The sequence below is a fragment of the Gracilinanus agilis genome, chromosome 3, assembly GCF_016433145.1.
Source record: "Gracilinanus agilis isolate LMUSP501 chromosome 3, AgileGrace, whole genome shotgun sequence".
NCBI lineage: Eukaryota > Metazoa > Chordata > Mammalia > Didelphimorphia > Didelphidae > Gracilinanus > Gracilinanus agilis.
In genome coordinates, this window is record NC_058132.1 from 144,110,252 (window position 1) to 144,137,032 (window position 26,781).

Consider the following 26,781-nt stretch of genomic DNA (forward strand, 5'->3'; position numbering starts at 1 on the left):
TATATATATATATATATATATATATATATATATATATATATATATGTAAAAGGGTGTCTGATTTCCTTCAGATTAAAAAATAGTCCAGATCCATTTAATCCTATGGGCAGAAGGCATTAAAAAAGCTAATATCTAACATCTCAGAAGTACTAAGTAAATTGTCCATGGTTGCCATGAATTTGGTGTCTTCTTTTTTTATTATTATTATTATTTTTTATTTTAAACCCTTAACTTCTGTGTATTGACTTATAGGTGGAAGAGTGGTAAGGGTAGGCAATGGGGGTCAAGTGACTTCCCCAGGGTCACACAGCTGGGAAGTGTCTGAGGCCGGATTTGAACCTAGGACCTCCCGTCTCCAGGCCTGGCTCTCAATCCACTGAGCTACTCAGCTGCCCCCTGAATTTGGTGTCTTCTAAGTGATAATTTCAACTTCCATTTCTAGAACATTTAGGACAACCCTATGAAGTCAATAGTGCAAGTGCTATCGCTTCCATTTTAAAGTGAAGAAAAATAATTTGCCCAAAGTGATACATTATCAGAAATTCAAACTCAAGGCTTCTGACTCCTGCTCTTTATATATTACCCCTTCTCTGACCATGCTTGGAAACAAAAAGTCCCAAGAAATAAAATAGACTACCTTTCAAAAGGAAACCCTCAGGAATTAAAAGTGACAAGAACAAAGTCAGAGAAGACCAGAGAGCAATTGAAGTTTTTTTCCCCAAGGAGATTTTGGGGATTTGGGGAATTTAGTATTAGGACTAGTTAGTACATACAAACATATAACCAAGCACATTTTTGGTTCATTAAGTCTAGGATAGATCAATGAAATGTTTCTTATAATGAGCCATGGGTCACAATCTCCAAATGATTTTCTTTTTCAATAAATGGGAATTGTCAAGGCAACTTGCAAGTATTACATATGGAAAGTTTAATAAGTCTTGGCATCTTTTTTTTAATAGGACAATTCATTCATAGGATAATAGATCTAGAGCTAGAAAGTACCTTAGGTATCATCTACCTAACTATTTGTCAGAAAAAGAAACCAAGGTCCAGGAAATTACAAGAACTTTGCCTAAGGTCACACAGGATTTAAACTTGGGTGTCTCTACTCCAGAGTCAGTAGTCTTGCCAAAGATGACTAGGGGGATCTAGACTTTGTAGTAAGTAATCTTCTAGAAAAAGAGGTATTTGGGGGGGAAGGTGTTATTGAGAGATGAGAGGGACAGAGAAGGTAAGCTCTGAATCTAATTATAAAAATAAGAATCAAGCCATCCTAAGAAATTTCAGTTCAAGAGAAGTTCATTCCTCAACTCAATTTTATTAAATTTGAGAACACCTATATCAAAGTATCTTTGGCCTTCAACAAAAGCTATCTCTTCAATACAAAAACAAAAAACCAGGGTGGTTCATATAAGTTCAAAGAAAAAAATTGACATGGTACGAATGAAAGTCATGACTTGCCTGATAAAAGGATATAGTTTTGTTCTCAATCAATGAACATTATCAACCATGTGCTAGGCCCATGTTAGTGAACCTATGGCACACGTGCCAGAGGGGGCCACTCCCTTCCCCCTCTCCTCTGCACCTGAGGACATTTCTGACATCTCCTGCCCCTCTGTCAAGCAGCCCAATGGGAGCGCTTCCTCCTTCCCCTGTCTAGGATAAGGGTGTGGCTCACAAGCATAGTGAGGATACAGTTTGGGCACTCGGTCTCTAAAAGATTCGTCATCAGAGTCTAGGCACTGTACAAAGTGCTGAGGATACAAAAAGAGCCAAAAGATAGTCCTTGCTTTCAAGGAGCTATCAATCTAATGGAGGAGACAACACATAAAAACATATATACAAAGCAAGTTATATATGATTTAAATAAGATAATTAACAAATGGAAGGTTTTAAAATTAAGAGAGGTTGAGAAAGGTTTCCTTTAATAGATGGGATTTTAGTTGGGACTTCAAGGAAGCCAGTAGGCAGGGATGAGGAAAGAGCATTTCAGGCATGAGGGACAGTCAGGGACAATGGCTAGAGTTGAGAGATAGAAATATCTTGTTCATGTCACTGGATCAAAGATTCTACTGGGAGGAGTAAGGTAGAAGAAGAAGGTAGGAGCAGGTTAGGTCTTAGGAAGGTCTTTGAATGCCAAGTAGGCATTTATATTTGATCCTGTAGATGACAGGGAACCAGTGGAATTTGTTGAGTAGGGGAGTGGTATGGTAGATTTGTGCTTTAGGAAAATCACTTTAATGGCTAAATGGAGGTTGGTTTGGAGTGGGGAAGGACTTGAGGCAGGCAGAGCCACCAGCAGACTATTGCAATAGTCCAAGTGTGAGGTGATGAGGGCCTGCACTAGTGTTAGCAGTGTCAAAGGAGAGATGGTGGCATATGCAAGAGATGTTACAAACATAATATATGATTTTATAGAGATATTATCTCCACTAATGAAGATGGCCATCCTTTTGTGCCTTAGAAGATAATCTTCCCAATTTGCTGTAGCAGAAAAAAAAATGTTCACAGTGGTCTTCCCTCTGGTGATGTACCTTTCACATATAGGTTGGCCCTTGGGTAGGACACATGCCTTCTAGGATTTCCTTTAATTTGCACTGCAAGAACCCACAGTCACTTATGCACAGTAGGCTTTGGAATAGTTTTAGTGGAGGATAGGAATAAACTCATTAAAATTCAGCAGGAAAAATATATATTCATATTTATACATACATACATACATACATACATAAATTCATTTTTGGCAGAGGTGCAAATATATACTTCCTCTTCAGCCTCAAAAACCAGTTTAGGGTCTTAGTAACAAAAGATGAATCCAATTCAACTTAACTCAGGCCCAATTTACAAATTATCACTATAGTTTCTTGCTGTTATTGTCCCCAAACAGATTGATAATTTTGTTTTCAAAAAAGAAAGAACCCTACCCCAAGATAAATTCAGAGTGGGTGAATGACTTGAATATAAAGAAGGAAACTATAAGAAAATTAGGCAAACACAGAATAGTATACTTGTCAGATCTCTGGGAAAGGAAAGATTTTAAAACCAAGCAAGAATTAGAAAAAATTACAAAATGTAAAATAAATAATTTCGATTACATTAAATTAAAAGGCTTTTGTACAAACAAAAACAATACAACTAAAATCAGAAGGGAAACAAACTGGGAAAAAATTTTTATAACAAAAAACTCTGACAAAGGTCTAATTACTCAAATATACAAGGAGCTAAATCAATTGTATAAAAAAATCAAGCCATTCCCCAATTAATAAATGGGCAAGGGATATGAATAGGTAATTTTCAGAAAAAGAAATCAAAACTATCAATAAGCACATGAGAAAGTGTTCTAAATCTATAATCATTACAGAAATGCAAAACAAAACAACTCTGAGGTACCACCTCACACCTAGCAGATTGGCTAAAATATTAGAAGGGGAGAGTAATGATTGTTGGAGGGGATATGGCAAAATTGGGACATTAATGCATTGCTGGTGGAGTTGTGAACTGATCCAACCATTCTGGATGATAATTTGGAACTATGACCAAAGAGCACTAAAAGATTGCCTGCCCTTTGATCCAGCCATACCATTGCTAGGTTTGTACCCCCAAAGAGATCATAGGGAAAAAGACATACAAAAATATTCATAGCCATGCTCTTTGAGTTGGCAAAAAACTGTAAAATGAGGGTATGCCCTTCAATTGGGGTATGGCTGAACAAATTGTGCTATGTGGTGGTGATGGAATACTATTCTGTTCAAAGGAATAATAAACTGGAGGAATTCCATATGAACTGGAATTGATGCAGAGTGAAAGGAGCAGAGCCAGAAGAACATTGTACACAGAGACTGATACACTGTGGTAAAATAGAATGTAATGGACTTTAATACTGGCAGCAATGCAATGACCCAGAACAATTCTGAGGGATTTATGGAAAAGAACGCTACCCACATTCAGAGGAAGAACTACAGGAGTGGAAACACAGAAGAAAAACTGCTTGAACACATGGGTTGATGTGGACACAATTTGGGATGTAGACTCTTAATGACCACCCTAGAACAATTATCAATAATATGGAAATATGTCTTGATCGATGACACAGGAAGAAACCAGTGAAAATGTGTGTTGGCTGGAGGTGGGGAAGAGAGAGCGAGAACATGAATCATGTAAGCATGGAAAAAAATCCTTCTAAAAATAAATAAATAAAACAAAACAAATAAATAAATGAAATAAATGAAAATTAAAAAAGAAAGAAAACTTTGCTAACTCTGCAGCAAGGAGATGAGTTCAAATTCCAGTTGTGCCACTAATATCAGGAATATCAAGGATTTTTTATCTCTCATTTCAGAGAGGTCCCAGCTCTATAGGCAATGAAAATTCCAGCACAGGATATGGAAATCAAATTGGTCAGTGAGCATTTATTACTGTATTCCAAATGCTGTGCTAAATGCTGGGGATACAAAGAGGCAAAACCAGCTCTTCCCACAAAGAGTTCACACTCTGATGCAGGAGATGACAAACATATAACTAATTAGATGCAAACATGATAAATACAGAGTAGAAGGAAAGTGATCTGAAAGCGAATGGCACTAGCAATTGGGGAGGTCAGGAAAGGCCTTTTGCAAAAAGTGGTATTTGAGGGCAGCTGGGAGGCATAGCAAATAGAGTACCAGGAGAACTTGGGTTCAAATCTGGCTTTAGACACTTCCTAGCTGTGTGATCCTGAGCAAGTCACTTAATCCCATTTGCCTAGTCCTTGCCCTTCTGTCTTAGAGTTGTTACTAGGACAGAAGGTAAAGGTTTAAAAAAAAGTGATACTTGAACTGGATCTTGAAGAAGGCCACAGAATTTAAGAGGAATAGGTGAGGAGGTATAGGGGACACCTAGTGCAAAGATATGGGGACAAGAGTTGTATGTGAAGAACAGTAAGCAGGCCAAGGTAACTAGAAGTTTCTAGAGGTGAAAAAAAAAAAAAAAGACTAGGAGTCAGCCTGGAACAGAAAGCTTCAAAAGGTATTTTTGAACTCTCTCAGTATCTTCCTCTTTATTTCATTTGAGTATTTCTCATTTAAGTGCTAGATCTTGAAGTAGAAAAAAAGATACTCCAAACTTGAAATGTTACCTGATTTTAGCCCTGTCCCTGATTTTTTATGTTTTTACAAGACATCCTGTACTTATTCTATTCCCTCCCCTTCCTGGTAGTATTTTCACGGGGGAATTTAGATGACGGGAAGCTTTGCTTGTATTTGGCTTGATTACAGATTCCTCAGTACAGACACCTGAGGACATACATATAGCCTGGGACACTGGGTTTCAGGTAAGTGTAGGGAGAGGGGAGGGTTTCTTTTCAATTCAATTTTAATTTTGTCAGTTGTGTCTGGGTCCCAAAAACCATGAGGATTTGCTGAGTATTTGGTTTCTTTCTACAAGGCTCCTACCTTCTCAGAGAAGTCTTTCTCAATCCCCTTTAATGCTAGTGCCTTCCCTCTGATTATCTCTAATATGTCCTGTGTATAGCTTGCATTTACATAGTTATTTGAATGTTGTCTCCTCATTAGACTTGTATCTCTTTAAGAGCAGGAACTATTTTTTGCCCTTCTTTGTAGCTCTAGCACTTAGCTCAGGTCCCGGCATATAGTGGATGCTTAATAAATACTTATTGGCTTGATGAACAACCTGTCATTGTTTATTCATTTCCAATATTTTCAGTTATTGGAAGAGCTATAGTCCAAAAGAAAGGAAGCAACTCCCTTCCTAGGCTGTTCAGTGAACTAGAAATGTGATCAATGAGGTCTATCCCCAGAAAAGGGGGACATTTAAAAACTCTAATCCCAAGGCCTAACATGAAGGACAGAGTTGCTCAGGAAGTTTAGTAAAGGGTCAAATGAGTCAATACCAGAGGCAATATAACAGAATTAAATAAATCTCAATTTGGGAGAGATGAAATCAGCAACATTTCCTGACCCATTCTACCATTTCTGGTGTCTCCATCCCAGATTGCCATGGGTAGGAAGCCATCACAGATAAAGTTTATGTTTATGTTTCTCAGGAAACTTCTTTAAATCTTTACACTCCTGGTACCACCTACTCACCAGTTCTCTCGAAAATACTGGATTTGTTTTTAGAAACTTATGCTTATTCTGGTTTTCTGTCCTGTGGGTAAGCATCTAGGAGTCAGTAACTGTGCTCTCCTAAATGTGCCCTCCAATAATGTGTACCCAATGGATGGACACTTGTTAATAATGGGCTGACTGACAAATGGTCAGCCAATCTTCCTCACCAATCTCTGTTAACACTTCTGATTTCTTTGTGCTTAGCAGAGGCACTTACTAGGATTGGACTATGAAACCAGTCTTGTCTTCTTCCAGTAAGTACCCCAGAGTGGGAGAGATACAATTAGAAACCTCACTGAAGAAAGTGTTAGGGATCATAGAGAAGACAAAAGGTTGTATTGGCTCTAATTTACCCTAAGGCTCTTGTGGAGGACAGTGAAAAAAGAATTAGCATCCTCAATTTACAGAGCACATATGTACTTTCCAAGATGATCTTGTGTGAGAACCCTAATACTTTATCTAATATATGTTCTTTGGCCAAGTCCTCTTACCACTTTTACCTCAACTTCTTTTTTTTTTAAACCCTTAACTTCTGTGTATTGGCTCCTAGGTGGAAAAGTGGTAAAGGTGGGTAATGGGGGTCAAGTGACTTGCCCAGGGTCACACAGCTGGGAAGTGTCTGAGGCCAGATTTAAACCTAGGCCCTACCGTCTCTAGGTCTGACTCTCAATCCACTGAGCTACCCAGCTGCTCCCATTACCTCAACTTCTTTATTTAGATGTGAGAGGTATTAGTAGGAAGCTTAAATTCGCAAGGATCTATGGGTCACTGGAGGTAAACAACAGTAGTAAAACACGAAAGGAACTGTGTAGTTGCAAAGATTATATTTGTGTTAGTCATTATGTTGGCTGTTAATAGATTTTTTTTGGCTGAGGAATAAGATGGCTCTGATTTGGAGAATCATTATTAATATAAATTTTAAAATGTCTCCCATTTAAAAATATTTAGAAGGAAAAAGTTAAGATTTAAGGTTGGTTGATGGACAGATAATATTTAGAGGGTGCTGTCAGTTTGAGTTAGAAAACAGAGTCTGATATGAATCATACATGAAATTTGGCTCTAAGAAACTGTAGCCCAATTTCCTGATTGGCAAATGAGTATGTGGTTTCAATGGGAAACATCTGTACTTCCTTAAAAAAAAAAATTTTTTTTTAAAGGAAAAAAATAACCTTGAGTCAAGAGTATGGGACTCTTTGCATTTGACTGGTGCCTGTGATGATTAAATGTTTCCACAAGGTGGAGCTTGAATCTCTTTCCACGCCATTGAGCAAAAAATGATAAAATCATATTTAGAGCAGGAAGAGACTTTCAAAGTCTTCAAACCCCACTCTATCACCTATACACAGACACACACACACGTACACATGTAGATAGATAGATATCCGGATCCAGCCGGATACAACCGGAGACCCATGAGTCAGCCACCTGGAAGAACCATAGGGAGAGAGAGGGGAGACTGAGGCGCAATAAAGACAAATCAGTCTTAATTGTGGCAAGGCCCGTTTATTGTGTGCAGGGAGTGGGTTTATATACTTCTAGGGCTGGGGTGAGGAATTTTCCGATGGTCTCAGGCCGTTGGTCTCGCCACGCCTATCCCGGGTAAAGCTGGATAAGTTTCTATTTTCGTTTCTTGGGAAACCCTTCACTAAGTTTTGTTTCTATGGTCTCTATAAGTTTTGTTTCTATGGTCTCTATGGTTTTGTTTCTATGGTCTCTATGGTTTTTAGGTTTCATTCCTTGGTCTCTGACAGATAGATAGTTTCCCCTTATATCTTCTCCATCAAAAATGACCTTTAGAATCTCCAAATTCAACATGACTACATCAGAGTTCATTATCGTTTTCTCTAAACATCTTCTCTTCTTCTTGATTTTCCCATTTCTACCAGGGGCACCACCATACTTTCCAGTCAACTAGATTTGAAACCTTGGAATCATCTTCAGATATAAGCTATCCTTCAACTTTCACTTTTAAACAGTTGCTATACTGACTTCTACCACATCTCTCATACCAATCTCCTCTCCTGTCATTTGGCCTCTAATATGGTCTCACCTAAACCATTGTAATAGCCTATTAACTGATTTCCCTGCCTCTAAAATCTCCCCTCTCCATCCATCCTTTACACATATACCAGCTTGATATTCCTTTTTTTTTTTTTAACCCTTACCTTCCATCTTGGAGTCAATACTGTATATTGGCTCCAAGGCAGAAGAGTGGTAAGGGCTAGGCAATGGGGGTTAAGTGACTTGCCCAGAGTTACACAGCTACCAAGTGGCTGAGGCTAGATATGAAACTAGGACCTCCCGTCTCTAGGCCTGGCTCTCAATCCACGGAGCCACCCAGCTGCCCCCTCCCCCCAGAGCTTGATATTCCTAAAGCACAATTCTGACCCTTGCTCAAGAAGTCTGAGCAGTTCTCTCTTGAGTTTGAGATAAAATATAAACTTTATTTAGCATCTAGAGCCTTTCTCAATCTGACTACCACATGTCTTTCTAGATTGATTGCTCTCATATATCTGTTCTACCCAAAAATAGCCTTCTTGTTCTTTATACAAATCTTCATCCTCTGCCTCTGCATCTTCTTGGTGCTTTATATCTTCTCCTTAAGCCTGGAATGTTCTCTTTCCTCCCTTCTGATTCTCAACATTTCTCACTCAGCTCCTGCAAGTGGCCTTCCCCTTTCCCCTCTCCACTATCACTGTTCATACTTCCAAATTACTTTGTATGTCTTATGGGAATTGTAGGAACTTGGTGAACTACTCTGACTCCATTTTGTGACTCGATTCTGGATCTAGCTCAATTCCCTTTTTGTTCAATTATGGGTCTAATCCAATTTTTGTCTGGTGAGAAAACGTCAATTATGAGAATTGTGAGAAAACTTTATTGCATTGTTTGAACTTAGTCCTATGTATCTCGGAAGCTGGACTACCCTCTGCCTGTTGTTTGAAACCCTTAACTAAAGATCTAAGTTATGCTGACCAGAAACTCAATCAACTGATGCAATGAGTTTCCTCACAATTAGATATCTCAAGCACATGTCTTATCTGAAAACTGGCCCCTTTACTATTTCCTTGTTCCTTTGAATATAGACACTTGGTTAGGGGACACCTCTCTTTCTGATTTCAGGGAATTATCCCTACTCACTCTTCCCCTCACAACTAGGAAAGCCCATAATCTTTTCTTCAACTAGAAAGCATATTACCAAATACTGTATTCTGGTTTATATCCTGTTTGTTGTTCTCTTTTAATGCATAAGAATCTGCCTCCCCTCTATTTGGGATCTAATGCAAAGCTAAGAAAGTCTGGTCCTGATTGGTTATGCAAATGACATCTATTGCTTAATAAATTGAGATGCTCAGAAGCACAAACCTTTGTTTCCTTAGTCATTTCAATCAATCCATCACCATAGTATTTTATTTTTATTTCTCTGCGTATATGTTACACCTATTCATCTTGAATGTATAAGTTTCTTGTAGGCAGGAATAGTTTTTGTCTTTGTACTGGTCAGCATAGTACCTGATACAAAGTAGCTTCACAATAAATGTTTTTTTGGATTGAATTGAACTCCTTATCTCTTTCTCTCTTCCTTCTCTTTTTTTCTCCTTTGTTTCTTTCTGATTCTGTGTCTCTGTGCCTCTCTGTCTGCTTCTGTATATGTCTCTGGGTCTCTCTCTCTCTCTCTCTCTCTCTCTCTCTCTCTCTCTCTCTCTCTCTGTGTGTGTGTGTGTGTCTTGCTCTTGCTGGCTCTCTACCTCTATCTCTGTCTCTTTCTGTTTCTTTATCTGTCTCTGTCTCTGGCTCTTACTCTCTTTATCTCACCCGCACATATATATAACCCTGTTCCTAGTTATCTGAAAAACAATCTTTTAAGTTAGTGTATCAAAGTGCTAAAAGATGATAGTGGCTATGATATGCTACCCCTCCAGGTAAAGCAACATAATTGTGGTGGAAAGAACTCTGTATTTGGAGTCAGAAGAATCTGAAACCTTTGTTTGGACCCCACCTCTAACAATTACTAGATCTGTGTCCTTGGGAAAGTCATTTAACTTCTCTGAGTCTCAGTTTTCTCTGTGTAAAATAGGGATAGCAATCCCTACAGTTCCATCCTGGATCCCTGCCTCCTATATTAACAAATATTTATCTTCTCTACCAAAGTCCTACTCTGAGGGCTCATTCATTTGCAGGTTTTTTTGGACTCTAGAATGCTATGACAATTCAGTGCCAGCTCTGATGAGTCTACCATACTGAGACTTCTGAGTGACATTCCAACACCAGACTGTGTCTGCTGCCTTAGCACCAGTGTAGCTAAGTAGCTATGTAGAGCTTTATCACCAGTAAACTGTTCACTAGGTGATAAATCCTTTGATGATGGCATGGATAGTGTTGTTATATAAGGGGAAAATGAGCACCTTGTAAACTTTTAAACACTGTATAAATGCTATCTATTGTCATTAAAATGGGAGACTTCTAGAAAAACAAAGCAATTGCCTTAATATAAGGGTTTGTAACCAGGAGTCTAAGAACTTATTTTTTAACTATTGTGATAAACTATTTCAATACAATTTGTTTCTTTTAAAATCCTATGTACTCACTTCCCAGCTGTGTGACCCTGGGCAAGTCACTTGACCCCCATTGCCTACCCTTACCACTCTTCCACCAAGGAGCCAATACACAGAAGTTAAGGGTTATAAAAAAAAATCCTATGTACTTTATTTTTATTCAGTTCAAAGTGTCATTATGAAAGGGAGTTCATAGGTTTTATTGGATTGTCAAAGGGGTCCATGACACAAAGTAACTGAAGAAGTTCTGCTCTAGTACTAATGGTAACTGAAGGAGAGGGAGCTTTGTTTTCTGGGTTGGGGGACCTCCTCTGTTGTCATGGCAGGCCAACCATAAAGACACATTCTGCCCACATAGGACAAACTCACTTCAGTTCAAAAGGGAACCCCCCACCCCCATGTTTTTTCTTTAAACTCTTACCTTTCATCTTAGTTCCAAGACAGAAGAGAAGTAAGGGATAGGCAATGGGGGTTAAGTGCCCAGGGTCACATAGCTAGAAAGATCTGAGGCCAACAAATCCTTGAAAATGAAGTTTTATCAGTTCAATTCATAAGTCCATCAGTCTTAATACAAAGTCCATAAATCCTGAATCCTGAATCCTCTTCATCCATGTCCTCTTCCATCCGAACGTCCTCTTCTGCTGGAATGGTCCTCTCCTTACTGAACTTTCTGACTGCAGACTCTAATTGACTGATGATCTCAAATTACACAATTTCTTCTTCTTCTGCATCTTCATTATCATTATTAACAATCTCTACACTTTCATTATCTACTCCATGTGCTAATTTAATGTGAGAACAATGATACCACGAATCTCTACCTAAAACTTTTACAGAAGATGGTAAAACTAATACCTACCCAATTTTGTTCTGTTGCCGATGTTTTGGCAAAATTTTTCACATAGACCATATCACCTGGTTGAAAATTACGAAGAGAATAATCCAATGGACCAGATTGAATTAATGCTCCCATATCTTGTAATTCTCTTAGCCTGTGCTGTAAAGCACTTAAATATGAAGCAATTTGGCAATCACTTCCTAAGAGTGATGCATAAACAGCCTTACAAATTTTTCCCTGCAGTGGAGCATGTCCAAAGAGCATCTCATATAATGATATATGTAGATCTGCTCTTGGTCTCGTACGTAGGTAAAACAAAGCTATGGGAAGAATCTCTGGCCATTTAAGGTGAGTTTCAGCACAGAGTTTCCCAGCCATAGTCTTGAGTTCCCTATTCATACGCTCCACTTGACCTGAACTCTGCAGATGATAAGGAACATGATATTTAGGTGTTATACCTAGATTCTCATAGACTCTTCTAAGGATATCCTGAGTGAAATGAGATCCTTTATCCGAATCTATGGTTAAAGGTACACCAAATCTAGGCACAATTTCCTTAAGTAACACTTTCACCACAAAACTAGCTGTATTGGTATTTGATGGAAAAGCTTCAGGCCATTTAGTTAGTCTATCGACTATCACAGGACAATACTTGTATCTTCCAGCTTTAGGCATACAGATATAATCAATCTGTAAACTCTCAAATGGACAATATGCTAATGGCCTACCACCCAAACCTTTCTTTCTGAATGCACTTTGATTGAACTTTTGGCAGACTGGACAGCTATTACAGATCTTATTTGCAACAGTACTTATTCTAGGAGCAACCCATTGTCTCCTTATGGAATCCACAACAGCTTGTGTACCAAAATGACCTTTTGTGTGAATGGCTTGACACAAATAGGTATATAAATCTTTTGGTAACAATGGTCTTCCTATATCAGTAATCCATATCCCATGTTCTTTCCTAGCTCCAAATTTATCCTTCCATTTCTCAATATCTGAGTCTACATAAGCTTTCTTTAGATCATCAGAATCAATAGATGTTAAATTCATTATATAAATTGGAGCATTCTGGGCTGCATACTGTGCAGTGATATCAGCTCTATGATTTCCTTTAGAGACTGAATCTCTACCATGAGTATGACTCTGACAATGAATTACTGCCAGCTGTTTTGGCTTCTGGATTGTTTCTAACAACTCAGTTATTATTCCTGCATGAACTATTGGTTTTCCCGATGCAGTAATAAAACCTCATTGTTTCCAGATTGTTCCTGCTGCATGGCAAACAGAAAATGCATATCGAGAGTCTGTGTAAATATTCGCACGTTTACCTTCAGCTAGAAGACAGGCTTGCTTCAATGCCTCCAATTCAGCACTACGATTATTAGGTAATGAGGCATACCACAATGTCCCAAATTCTGTGACAACTGCAGCACCAGTACATCTAATTCCATTACATAAATACGATGATCCATCTGTGAATAACACCCAGTCTGGATTTTCGAGTGGAGTATCTTTTAAATCCATCCTAGGCATATCCACAAGATCTACTACATCAACACATTCATGCAATGGCTCACTGTTCTTTGGTAAATCAGGAAGAAGAGTAGCTGTATTAAGTATGCTACATCTCTTCAACTTGATGTTCTCACTACCTAAGAGAATAATTTCATACTTAGGTATTCATTGGTCTGAATATGCTTGAGTACGAAACTTCCTCATTAGTGCTTCTATCTGATGTGAACAATAGACAGTCAAAGGACATCCCAAAACTAGATCAGCTGACTTCTGGACTAACACAGCTGCTGCTGCTACCCCCCTTAGACAGGGTACTGTCCCCACAGCTATTGAATCTAATTGACAGCTGTAATACCTAATTGGACAATAACTTTGTCCAAGAGTCTGTGTCAACACACCAGAAGGTATACCCTTTGTTTCGCTGACAAACAGCTGAAAAGGTTTCTCATAGTCCGGGATTCCTAACGCAGGTGCAGAAAGAATGGCTTCTTTCAGCTTATCCAAGGCTAATCGATGTTCGGGCTTTAGTTTCAGAGGTTCTGGTTCTATATTCCTGGTCAGATCTGTTAAACATTTAGTGATCCCACTATATCCAGGAATCCATTGACTACAGAAACCAGTAGTTCCAAGATTAGCTCTAAGTTGTTTTTTAGTTTTAGGTGCACTCAATTTCTGTATGTCACCTATTCTCTTTTGTGTAATACTTTTGGAACCCTCTGATAACACGAATCCGAGATATTGTACCCTGGGTAAAACGAACTGTAATTTCGCTTTTGAGATTTTATGTCCTTGTTTATACAATTCAATCAAAAGAATCTTGCTGTCCCTAAGACACACCTTTGCATTTGGGGATGCCAAAAGAATATCATCCACAAAATGCACCAATTTATTCTCTTTAAATTTAATAGTTTTTAGATCTCAATTTAGAATCTGAGAGAATTGAGATGGAGACTCAGTATACCCTTGGGGGAAATGCGTCCAGGTCCATTGTATCTTTTCCCATGTAAAAGCAAAGATTTTTTGAGAATCCTCGTGAATTGGTATCAAGAAAAACACAGAACACAAATCTACCATGGTGAAATATCTAGCCTGACTTGGAATGGAAGAAATTATAGCAGCTGGACTTGTGACAACTGGATGTGTCTTGATGACATGATCATTTACCGCTCTTAAATCTTGAATAAATCAGCAAACTGGTTGGCCATTTTCATCTGGTTTTGGCTTCTTTATAGGCAAAATCAGTGTGTTGTACTCAGAAAAGCATGGTATTATTATCCCTTGTTGGATTAGGGACTCAATAATTGGACGAATGCCATCTATTGCCTCCTTAGTCAAGGAATACTGAGGCACACAAGGAACTGGTCCTTCTCTTTGTCCTCACCCTGACGGGAATAGCTGACTTTTTTTTTTTTAAAACCCTTACCTTCCGTCTTGGAGTCAATACTGTGTATTGGCTCCAAGGCAGAAGAGTGGTAAGGGTAGGCAATGGGGGTCAAGTGACTTGCCCAGGGTCACACAACTGGGAAGTGTCTGAGGCCAGATTTGAACCTAGGACCTCCCGTCTCTAGGCCTGGCTCTCAATCCACTGAGCTACCCAGCTGCCCCCTGGGAATAGCTGACTTTTGCAACCCAACATCTGTAGATGACTTTGACCACAAATCCTTAGGTATATCCTTAGGTATTGGATAGAGAGTACCTAAGTCATCCTCTATACTGCTAGAATCTAAGAAAAGCAATGGAAAGGCCTTCAAAGATTCCTCTGGGAGATACAATGAAATATCACCAGATTCAGTACATTGGATAGTAGCCCTCAATTTACACAACAGACCTCTTCCCAACAGATTCATAGGACACTCTGGAACACACAAAAATGCATGTCCCACCAAAAGTGGTCCTAGGATCACCATTTTTGGTTGCAATTTAGCTACTTTCTGAGTAACACCTGTAGCACCAACCACATCCATTGTTCTAACAGCTCTACAATTCGCAGGAAAGCTTTGCAAAATGGATTTACTGGCCCCAGTATCGACAAGAAGGTCATAAATCTGGTCTCCAATAGTCATAGACACATAAGGTTCAGTACTATTGGGAGGTTGGAAAGTTTCTAACACTGGAGCTAAAACAGTAACATCAGAACAAAGCTCAGCCATTTCCTGTCCATCCAAGTTAACATCGTCAAGAATTACAGAATTTTCCCAGGATTTTAAACCATTGGTACTTTTCACTTCTATTCTGGTATCATTGTTCTTATTTACAATCAAATTATCCTTAATCAAATCACAATTTCTATTATTCTTCTTAATTCCACACTTACTAGAACTTCTAACACCATTTACAACACTATTTCTCTTTTTCTCACAATTATTTACAACATCAATCAAATTATTATCAACACCATATAAATCATTATCAATCTTAATCAAATTATTACCAACACTAGTTAAATTACTACTACCAGTAGGTAAATTACCATTAACATTGGTTAAAGTACTATTTACACCATTACTAGTAGTTAATTCAGATAATTTAACATTAACACCATTCAAATTATCATTATTTCTCATCAAATTATCATTTACATTGATTAAACTATCATTGATTCCATTTAAACTAACACTGATCAACTTATTACCATTATCAATTAAATTCTTATTATCCCCAATCAAATCAATATTAACACCAAGTGTACCATTTCCATTATTCACAAGTACATTATCATCATCTTTAACACATACAATTCCATCAACATTCACTTTAGTTCCATTACCTTGATCAATCACTTCTGAACTTCGGGCACACCTTCATAATGAAGCTGTCCCTCCATTCATGTTACCATTATTAACATTTCCCTGCACAACACAACTAAACTTGGGGCGAATTCCCATGCGAATACATTCCTGCATCGTTGCCAAATTAGGAGCTTGTGCACCTTGACAGCATGCATTCTGGCATTGGAACACATTTTGTAGTCCATTTCCATGATTTAAAACCATTATTCCAGTTATTTCCCCTGTATCCATAATTATTATTATTATACTGATTATTTCCCTTGTTATTATTGTTGTATCTCTATCCATATGACCTCTTTCTGTATCTACAGTCCCTTGTAAAGTGCCCAATACTTCCACAAACATAGCAAGATTGCTGCCTCTGGTATCTAGTGTTTGAATTTCCACTGGTCTTATAATTATTATTAGTGTTCCTTTTTTCTGCTGCCCTCAATGCTGCTACTGCCTTAATTTCATTTACCTCCTTCTCATTAGCTCGAGAACTTGCCTCCCGTAATTGCTTTCTAAGATTTTCAATGATTATATCCTTGTCATCACTACCCCTGTCCTTTTCTTGTGCAAACACATATGTTGCTTTTTGCTTCAATTTGTCTAGGCTCAACAGTTCCCAATCAGGGTAATTATCCATGAAAAATTTCTTTACCTGGGGAACTGAATTTCTTACAAAAATCCTTTTCACATGATCTACGGTGGTATTTTCCAGTATACTCATATTTAAATACATTTCTGCCGCCTCAATAATTCTGTCCAAAAAAGTAGCTGGAGTCTCTAGAGCTGTCTGCCTGATCTTTTCAAATGTACTCCAGGAATTTGGGCGTTTTGCATATTTTTCTAGGACTTGAATAAGAGATTTTCACACTTGTTTCAACATACAATATGTGGGAACTGAATTCAGGTCCAGTTCCTCCCAAGCTACAGGCCATGGTGTCATTCCCTCCATGTTCCGCGTCTCCTCTACAAATTTTGCTGTCATGGTGTGATAAGATTTCCCCTAACACGTACCAACCATCCTCAAAGTCTGGATCATGCTGTTTCACAAAAGCCTTAAAGATCTTCACAAATTTCCCAGAGTCATCATGGAAATTTGGGATCTTACGTTTCAGACTTTCCACATCCTCAGACTTGAATCTAGTGTGTTGTTTCACATTGAATATACCATTGTCGCGTACAACTGGGAGATCGCGAAGAGGAAAAAGGTTAATGGGGGTTTCAGCCTCACTCTGAACCTGCTGTTCTAGCTCAGCCTTTGTTGTTATACCTTTGCCAGAAATGCCCATGTTCACAAATTCAGTCACGTTGCCAGTATGGAAAGTACCAAGGGGTTGACCAGAGAGAGAACTGTTTTGAATACACAATTCTAAATTATCCAATTTAATCTGCAACAACCTTAACATTATTTTGGTTTCAGAATCCCTGAAACACCAAGCCACAATGATTTTAATACAATACCCAATATGAAATAATATCAACCTTAACTTGTATACAAAATAACCAGTAAGAATTAGAACTGGCATGTGACATAATAAATCTAATATGTTAATTGTTAAAATTGGTTGTGCAAACTCAATGTCCATTATCCCTCTAAAATAACTGGTATAACTTTAAACCACAGATAAGGAATAGCCCAGACACCTTTCCATAAAATTACAAACACATAATCTATCCAGTCTTCAACCAACATTGTGCCCATCATTCCCCAAACTGACCAGCTAAACACAAAATCTATTGTATTATTAGCCACTATTTTGACTAATAACAATAACACAATTAATAAAATACAGGTACAATTAAACACAACAACAGAGAACAAAAAAAAAAAAGAAATGAAGAAAATCCCTTTCTCTGGGGCAACACCAAGCTTGATACTATTTTCCCCTACCCACAGAGATTTATGAATGACCTGGGGTGGGGGCTGAGAAGCTCTGAGCAGCTCACCACTGGTTGAGAACTCTCAGCTCTCACCCAATGGCTGAGCTCCTCCTCGGAATGTGCAAGCCCCTCTTACTTCCTGTATGAATCCAGCTACCCAACCATTCACTTCCTGTCTGTCTCTCTATCCACCCATCTGGGGTAGCCAAACTGTAGGAAATATATGTAAGGTAATGGGGTCACCAGAGATATTATAAATAAACTAAGTGGTTTGTGGGAACACACTGGGATTTATGAGAGACTGGACCAGGATGGAAAGACCAGAGTTTACTGGATTCCCACAGGAATGGCAGTTGATCTTAACTGTCACTCAGCTTCGCCTAGGCCAGAGTCTAGAAACAGGCTGACAAGGTAAAAGGGACTTAACAGCTTTAATTATGTTTGACTAAAAGGTTGGAAAGGGATTTTTATACTTAAAATCTAAAGGATAAAACCACAGGGCAATGGGAGGACTTATTCTACTCTTATCTAAGTGATCTAAACTAACAGGGCCCAAGGAGCTCTAAATGGAGTCTCTGGGTGACTGCCTCAGACCTGGAACCTGCCAAGCTTGAGTACAGCTAGGGCTTTGTGGCTTTGGGATTCTCACTGCAATCCACTGATGATCTCTGGATGCCAGGAGTCAAGATGGTCTCAGGTACCAGGTTGTGAGGGAGTGCTTGAAATTCAGTCCACCAGATTTTAAACTTCTCCTTCTTCCTTTGGCACTGTAGATCTTGTCCTTTTTGCTAGATGCCACACCACACAGGATCCCAGGGGAAAATCAGGAAGCAGGGTGTCCTTTGCTCTGAGGTCTCCCAGGCTGGCAATAGTTTTTGCCCACCACTAATGGAGTCCCTTATCAGAGCACAAGTCACTTCTTCCTGCTCCTTCATTCCAACCTGGAATTCCCAGCTCCAGCTCCTTCCTGCTATGTACAACTTAATTCCTATTCACTAGCTAATCTAATCTTCCTCACAACAGAACCCAGGACCTTCCTTCTCTAGGCCTGGCTTCCAATCTACTGAGCCATCTAGCTGCCCCTGAAGGTCACATAATCAGACCCGAGCTCTATGAACCATTTAAATACCATCTGTTAAGTGAGATGACTAACAGCTAGAATTTTGATCATGGAGCATAGATTTTCTTCTCTGTGTTATTGTGTTTGGCTCTTTTAGATTACACCTGAAGCTATGAGAATCTGGTGGGTCCTACTGGTGGCTGGAGTCAGCACAGAAGACCTAGTCTCACAGGGCAGCTGCGGGCAAGGGCATCCTGGTATCCCTGGTAGTCCTGGGCATAATGGCTTACCTGGAAGGGATGGACGAGATGGAGCAAAGGGTGACAAAGGGGACCCAGGTATCCTATTGGCTCTGATAGCTCTACTTCCCAGCCACACAAGACTGCAGGCCTCCTATGAGGCCTACCACAATGGGAGGGATGGGTCAATCTAATTCGCTCTTATCTTACTTGTGTTTCACTTTTGGTTCAAAACTACCTAGAACCCTTCTTATATTCTCTCTGCTTTCAAAAATGAGGGAATAGAGAATGCAAGATTCACTTTCCAGAATGGATAGTCATGAGATAGTTCCATTGCTTTTGTCTGTTTGCTTTTTATGAGAACAAACAAACAAACATGTGGCCCCTCTTGCTGACATGAGCCATAAAAATGTACTTATAATCCACTGTAAACAGTTTGATTCTGAAATGAAGGACCTGGGCACATTTTGGGAGCCTTCATACAAATCACCCATGAAACCTGGGATTGTAAATATCGAATGCTCCCCCCAAAAGTGGTCATAATAATCACCTATATCATTAACCTGGTTCATCTTTCCCCACTTAGGTGACACCTGAAACTAATCAGTAAATGACACTTCTGTAAAGATTGGCCACCAGTTCTCCTGAGTATCATAAGACATTAAACGTAGACTAGGTTTTATTTAGCATAGTAATACAGAAAGGATTCCCACTTCAAGTCACAGAAAGGTAATTTCCCTCTTTTCTTTCTGTCGGGTCTCCTTTTCCCTCAAGGAACTTGTACCAGTTCTCTAGACTCAAAGTATTTCCTCATGTGCCCCACCTCAGATGAAGGATAAACCCTCCCCCAAGGGCACGCACAATATTTGTGACTTGAGTAGTGCCCTGGTTAGGGCTCGATTGAAGGCAGGTACCACTGCCTTTACACTAAGATGCTATGCATAACCCCTGATACTTGGCTGGCACTGCTCTAGTTCTTTGCCACAGAAGCCTTTTTCCCACTGTCATTCCATTATTTCAATGTAACTGTGACTCTAACTCTCACAGATGCTTGTGGTTAATATTTCTCAGTTGTTCTGTATCAGTGGCTTGCTATACTATTGCCTTTAATTTGGTGTTGTTATTCCAGTTAATTCTTTTTTTTTTTAACCCTTACTTGCTGTCTTAGAATCAATACTGCTTATTGATTCCAAGGCAGAAGAGTGGTAAGGGCTAGGTAATGGGAGTTAAATGACTTGCCCAGGCCTCATAGTTAGGGAGTGTCTGAGACCAGGATGTCCTGTCTCTAGGCCTGGCTCTTTATCCATTGAGTCACCTAAATGTCCTTCCAGTTTGTGTGGTGTTTCCTCTTCTTTAAAGTATTATGGTTAACCCAAAATGAAATAGCCAGGATCAATATGTCTCTGATCTATTTGAAATTTTTATTTCTGCCACAATGGTGAAGTCATGCCCTACTACCTTAGCATTTATTTCCTCATACCTAAAAAGATCCTTCTAAAATTCTTTCTTCCATTTACAGTGCCTTTGAAACCATGATGTATTTAAAGTTCAAAAGCAGGCAAATAGATGTTCCCCTTTAGGGCTGATGGAAATGGAAGGGAAATGAGGGAAATACTTTGTTTTCAGTCATCTGACTACTTACATATAACTTAACAGTAATACTGCCATGCTTCCCAAGAAAAGCTTATTTCCAACTGTGCCAGTGGTCTATCCACTGTTATCTACTGCATGAAAGACCACACACATTTGCTATTCTTTTTCTGCTATCCCATGGATTCTATGTTGATGGCTTTTGAGGAAATTCTCTCACAACCTTCATAGTTATTTTATTTCTACATAGTACAAATAGCCCTAACTAGGAGCATCTGGGTGGCTCAGTGAATAGAACAGAGATGGGAGGTCCTAGTTCAAATCTGATCTCAGACACTTCCTAACTGTGTGACCCTGGGCAAGACATTTAACCCGAAATTCCTAGCCCTTACTGTTCTTCTGCCTTGGGACCAATACTTACTATCGATCCTAAGAAGGTAAGAATTAAAAACAAACAAACATATAAAAAAAAAAACAAGTAGCCCTGATTGCTTTCCATATTTCTACATTTAGATTTCTGAAAAAAATATTAGAACATGACTAGACTGAGAGATAACTGAATCCATTTATACAAAATATGGATCTATAGTGACATCTATAAGAAAAGTTCAGGGATTAGTTCTAATGTTAAATTCTATTCAAGAGACTAACTCATTCCTAAAGTTATGTGCCTTTTCTCCCTCATATAGGTGAAATAGGGCTTCCTGGGAACCCAGGGAGAGATGGCCTAACTGGAGAAAAAGGAGAACGAGGTCAGAAATTTGTTTTTGCGAATACAGACTCACTCTATACTCTCAATCAATCAATATATATTATGCATTTAGCACAGTGCCTGGAACATAGTAGGTTCTTATAAATACTTATTAGCTATTGATTGACTTTTAGGTGCTTACTCCTATATAAAACTACATTGTGGCAGCACTCAGGGAATTCAAAGCACTTTGGAATGGTCTAATTTAGTATGTGTGCCAGATGGCTTCTTTTTCTGCTTAAAGAAATATATCTTCTTTAAAATCAATGCTATTTAAAAGTTGAATTTGTGGAGAAGAAGGGAAAAGTTGTGATTTAATCCCAGTCACGCCACTAATTTACTTTGCCCATCTGTAAAAAGAGGATAAACAGGAATTTAAAACATTTCTGTGTAAAGTCTTGATTGGTTAATTACTTTCATGCTAATTGGTATGGCCAACATATTTCCTTAAATCTATATTGTATCACATAGAAATTCTGCAAGTAGGAGGCATAGTAGATAGACTGCTGGTCCTGGAGTCAGGGAGACTTTCTCAGTTCAAATCTGGTCTCAGATACTTATTAGGTGCACGACCCTGGGCAAGTCACTTAATTCTGTTTGCCTCATTTTCCTCATCTATAAAATGAGTTGGACAAGGAAATTTTAAAAAAACTCGAAATCTTTGCCAAGAAAACCCCCAATAGAGTCATGAAGAATTGGAAATGACTGAACAACAATAAGAGAGATTCCACTTAAATTTATCTCTTCCATTAAGAACCAGCTCAATCCTACCTCCTTCATCAAGTTTTTCTAAAGTATTTTGTCTGGATCTCTTTTGCCTCTCACAATGCACTTTTTATCATACTTATTTATCTATAATATATCAACATATTGGTTTATTAGCTCCTTGATGATAGGAATTGTATAATTTTTCATTATGTAGTAATTATGTAGTAATTCTTCCAAACCCTTAAATTCTGGATTCAAATAGGCTTGATCTGAAAATGAAGGCCTCCAAAAATGGATTTTTTTTTTCCTTGACTCTCCCCTGAGGAATCTCCAGAATAGCTTAGATATAGCCCAGGTTTAGGTTTAACTAAATGTAAGTTAAAAGGTCCTTTAACTTTGTATAAATACTCAAGGGAATACATGTATTTGTAGTAGGATAACTTTTATTTTACCCCTCAGAAAATATACAAAGCGAAAAGCATTCACATGTGTCCATGAAGAAAAATAAAGAATATGTAAGGCACTCAATTGATTCTCAGACATCCTTAAAGTAGTATAATATATATATGTACACACACACACACACACACACACACACACACACATATATATATATATATATGTATATATATATATATTTTTTTTTCTATACTATAGTATAGAAAAGACTTAAGACGTTCAGAATAATCTATAAATGCTTCTCATAAGGGAGCTGAACTTGGGGTTGCCATTATGGCAACCTTTTTACATTTCTCTGAATCTCTAGCTTTCCAGCAGAGTCTTACATAATCCTCCCTCAAGCCTTATTATGCCCCTTGTAGTTTAGACTCCCCCTTCAAGAAGGCCAATAGACTTTGGATAGGCCACTCCTTTTTTTTTAATTGGTCTTACACTGCTTAAATCATTGATTATAATAGTGAAACTAGCAAAGTCCAGATCTCTTGTCCCACTTCCTCACCCTAACTTTGTTTTCTAGATGAAGAAGTCATATAAGTGTTCTTTCTTTAAGAGACAACACAGCTCAGGAAATCTCCTTTTCTTTTTAGAAGATCTGAACTTATTTTCCAAAGACAACCTAATCTTCTGTCAAAAAATTCTTTCTATTCAGCTTTAGGCTTAAAGCATTTATATCTATATAGTACTTTAAGATTTATAAAACTCTTTCAAATTGGTGAGGTGACTAGTATGAATACTATTCCCATTTTACAGATGAGGAAATTGAAGTTATGAAAGATTATATGGCTTACGTAAAAGGGAAAATTAAGGTTTTGGTTGGACTAAATATTTAAAGGGGTGGTCACCAGGAATTGAATAAATATCAATTCCAAAATGATTTTTTAGTAATTTATTTATAAAATATAGGAGAGAGTGAAAGCAGAGAGATAAGAAGAAGGTAGAGTAAGAGATCTTGCTTAATGAGCTAGACTATGTGCTCAATCCCTGGCTTTACTCCAAAAGAGCTCCAGAGGTCCAACCTGGAGAACCTAAAAGTCAATTAACAAGGGTTTTAGCCATGAGGGCTCCTCCCAATCAAGGGCCTCTCTGGAGGCTAGTACTTCCAGGGAAGCTATGGGAATCAGCCTTTTTCCCCTAACCACGTGTAGTTCTAAGAGAGAGGTTTAAGAAGAGTCTTACCATATGCAAGGTCCCAGCCAGAGCTCCTCCAGGTTCAGTTCCAGGCCAAAGAGAAGAGCAGAATGCCCACTTGAGCTCTAGCTCCAGAAACCGAACAAGAACAGACTTACAGGAAGTTGTCACTCCCTTTTAAGAGTGCTTCTTTTGTGTCACTTCCTGTGCCTTCCTCTAGTTTATGTGTCCAATCACAACAAATACTTTGCTTAGAACTGCCCAGGGGGCAGTCAGTCTATTCTGATTCGTCATCCACTTTCACACATGTGGGTTACAGACTTCCCCACTTGTGAGTTAAGTGGTGGTGTTTACATCTTTGGTGATTAAATCTAAAAATGAGCAGGGTAGGTTTAATCTCATTATCACACTTATTGAATAGTGTTATATCTACTAAGTGTCAGAGATGGAAATGAATGTATGTCTAGTCCCAAATTCTGTGCTTTCCTATGCCATAACTGCTTCTAAGTAGAAAAACAAAGAGTCTTTAAAAAAATTAATGTTTCTCAAATAATCCTACTTTGTTTTTTTCTTTCTCTATTTAGGAGCAGATGGAAAAGTTGAAGCAAAAGGGAACAAAGGTGAACAAGGGCAGAGAGGATGGCCTGGGAAATATGGACCAAAAGGATTTATTGGTCCCATGGGAGACAAAGGTCAAAAAGGAGAGATTGGGCTTCAAGGACGAAAGGGAGTGAAGGGTGATGTGGGTCCAATTGGGCCAAAAGGGATAAAGGGTGAAGGTGGACCTCCTGGAGATATTGGTTTGCTTGGCCCTGTTGGTCCTATTGGAATGCCAGGCCCTAAAGGAGATATTGGTCCCATGGGACCAATAGGTGAGCCAGGAGTCCAAGGAATGAGGGGCTGGAAAGGGGATAGAGGAGAAAAGGGGAAAACTGGTGATCCCCCCATCTCACCAAAAAGTGCTTTTACTGTGGGTCTTACTGTGTTTACCAAATTTCCCTCTTCAAATTTGCCCATTAAGTTTGATAAAATCTTTTATAACAAACAGAATCATTATAATTCAACTAATGGAAAATTCACTTGCCATTTTGATGGAATATATTACTTCACTTACCACATCACTGTTTTCTCCAGAAACATAAATGTATCTTTAGTTAAAAATGGGATCAAAGTGCTGCACACTAAAGATGGCTATCATGGTAATGAGGACCAGGCTGCTGGGGGCATAATCCTTGAGTTGAAGCTTGGAGATGAGGTGTGGATGCAAGTGACTGGAGGAGACAAGTTTAATGGCTTGTTTGCTGATGCAGATGATGACACAACATTCACAGGCTTCCTTCTATTTAGAGATTAGTCAACTAGAAAAGTCCACACTCTCAATCATTTTTATATGATGCTATTTACTTTGGGGTTAACATTCACTGATTTTATCTTATAATCGACATTTTAAAAAATGGTTTATATATGTCTTTTGATGTAGACATCAGTGTTCCCAACTTTCCTCTATGTGCTTATATTATCCCTTATATTTAAAAAGCAATCAAACAAAATCAATAAATGCAGCGACCACATATGAGAGTACATGCAACATTCTGCTTTTCTGCCTCACTCATTTCTACTAGAAGGGGAAATGTGAATCTCAGTAATCTGTTGTCAGGGCAAGATTGCTTATTATAATTATTCAAAGTTGTTTTTGTTTATATTATTGCATTCAGTGTATGTATTGTTCTCCTGGTTCTCTCTCCATTCATATACATCTTCTCAAGCTTTTCTTAATTCCTAAAATTTTATTGTCTCTTATAACATAATAGTGTTCCATTACATTTATACACCACAATTTTTTCAGAGCTATTACTTGACTATAGGTACCCTCTTTGTTTCCAGCTTTTTGGGTGCACACTATTGTTGTTTGTAATTGGCATGAGTATGTGTGAAAAGGGAAAACCAGGAAGCTTATTTTTAGAAATGATCATAACTGTTAATTACTCTTTTCCCAAGAATAAATTTAGAATCTCACACAATTGTTGTCTACTGTCATTTATTTAAGGTATCTCCTTATTGACATTTTCTGAACTTTCACCAATGTTGCTCATGGTGTTACTTTTACTTTTCTTTTAAATATAAAGAGGGAAAGTATGACATGGTATATACATGAATATAAGTGTTTATATATATACATATATATGCCTACATATAGATATATATGCACTCCTGATTTCTTAACAGAGAAGTAATGAACTAAGCTATATTTTCCAAGACTTGACTCTTTTCCCACCAAAAACAAATAGATAATAAACCCAAATCAGTGTAGTTCAGGGAGAGGTGATGAGGGCCTGTGTGAGGAGAGAGAAGGGCAACATAAATAAATGATGCATGGCAAAAGAAATCACACAATTTGCCAGTGAATCAGATATGTGGGATGAGGGAAGTGATGAGTCAGGTAAAACTTAGAGGTATAATACCTCTGAACTAGAAAGCTGCTGTTCACATGAGCTACTAATTGAAACTGGAGAAAAAATCACAAAACCATGCTGACTAGCTCCACAACAGATTTATGTTACGTAATCTCAACCAGGGACTCACTGCAACAAAGCAATCCTTTTATAACTCCATAATGGATTCACTCTCCCTCTTTTCACAGAGACTTTTCCAAACCTTTTCATCCCTCCTTCAACTTCCTATGGTTTCTCTTCTCCCTATCCTCTCATCTGAAAAACCTTGCTTCATGTTTCTCTAAAAAAATTCAGGCCTTTCCCAGAGAACTCCCTCCTCTCCTCTCCTCATTTTGCATCATCCAGATGCCTTCTGCCACTATTTTTTTCTTCAATCATTTCTCACATGAAGTGGCCCTTTTCCTTGTTAAGTTAAATCTCTCAACATGCACAACTGATCCCATTCCATCCTTCTTTTCCAGTACATTAACTCTTCTATCATCCTCACTCACACTAATCTGGTAGTTGGTGTTGCAGGAAAGACTAGTAATATATATATATATATATATATATATATATACATATATATATATATATATATATAGCTACTGATGATAGACTTCATTAAAATCTATTGATGATAGAAATTTGAATAGTAATGATAGTGGAACCTGTGAGAGTTCATAAGAGCATCAACTGAGAGAGAAGGCAGAGGGAAAAGATTTCATGAAAATAAG

The 26,781-nt window shown here is 38.3% G+C and overlaps 1 protein-coding gene across 2 annotated transcripts; it reads left to right on the forward strand.

Moving 5' to 3' along the window:
- The first annotated feature begins 5,246 nt into the window (after positions 1-5,246).
- On the forward strand, positions 5,247-25,633 carry LOC123238880 (complement C1q and tumor necrosis factor-related protein 9A-like). 2 transcript variants are annotated; one of them, XM_044666127.1, is made up of 4 exons: positions 5,247-5,308; positions 18,895-19,075; positions 21,256-21,318; positions 24,197-25,633. In XM_044666127.1, the coding sequence occupies exons 2-4, from the start codon at positions 18,910-18,912 to the stop codon at positions 24,964-24,966; spliced, it is 999 nt and encodes a 332-aa protein (XP_044522062.1). In that variant the 5' UTR covers positions 5,247-5,308; positions 18,895-18,909; the 3' UTR covers positions 24,967-25,633. The 2 variants fall into 2 exon arrangements, with proteins under 2 accessions (XP_044522062.1, XP_044522063.1); XM_044666128.1 differs by lacking the exon at positions 5,247-5,308 and adding an exon at positions 12,841-12,889.
- Positions 25,634-26,781: the final 1,148 nt, after the last annotated feature.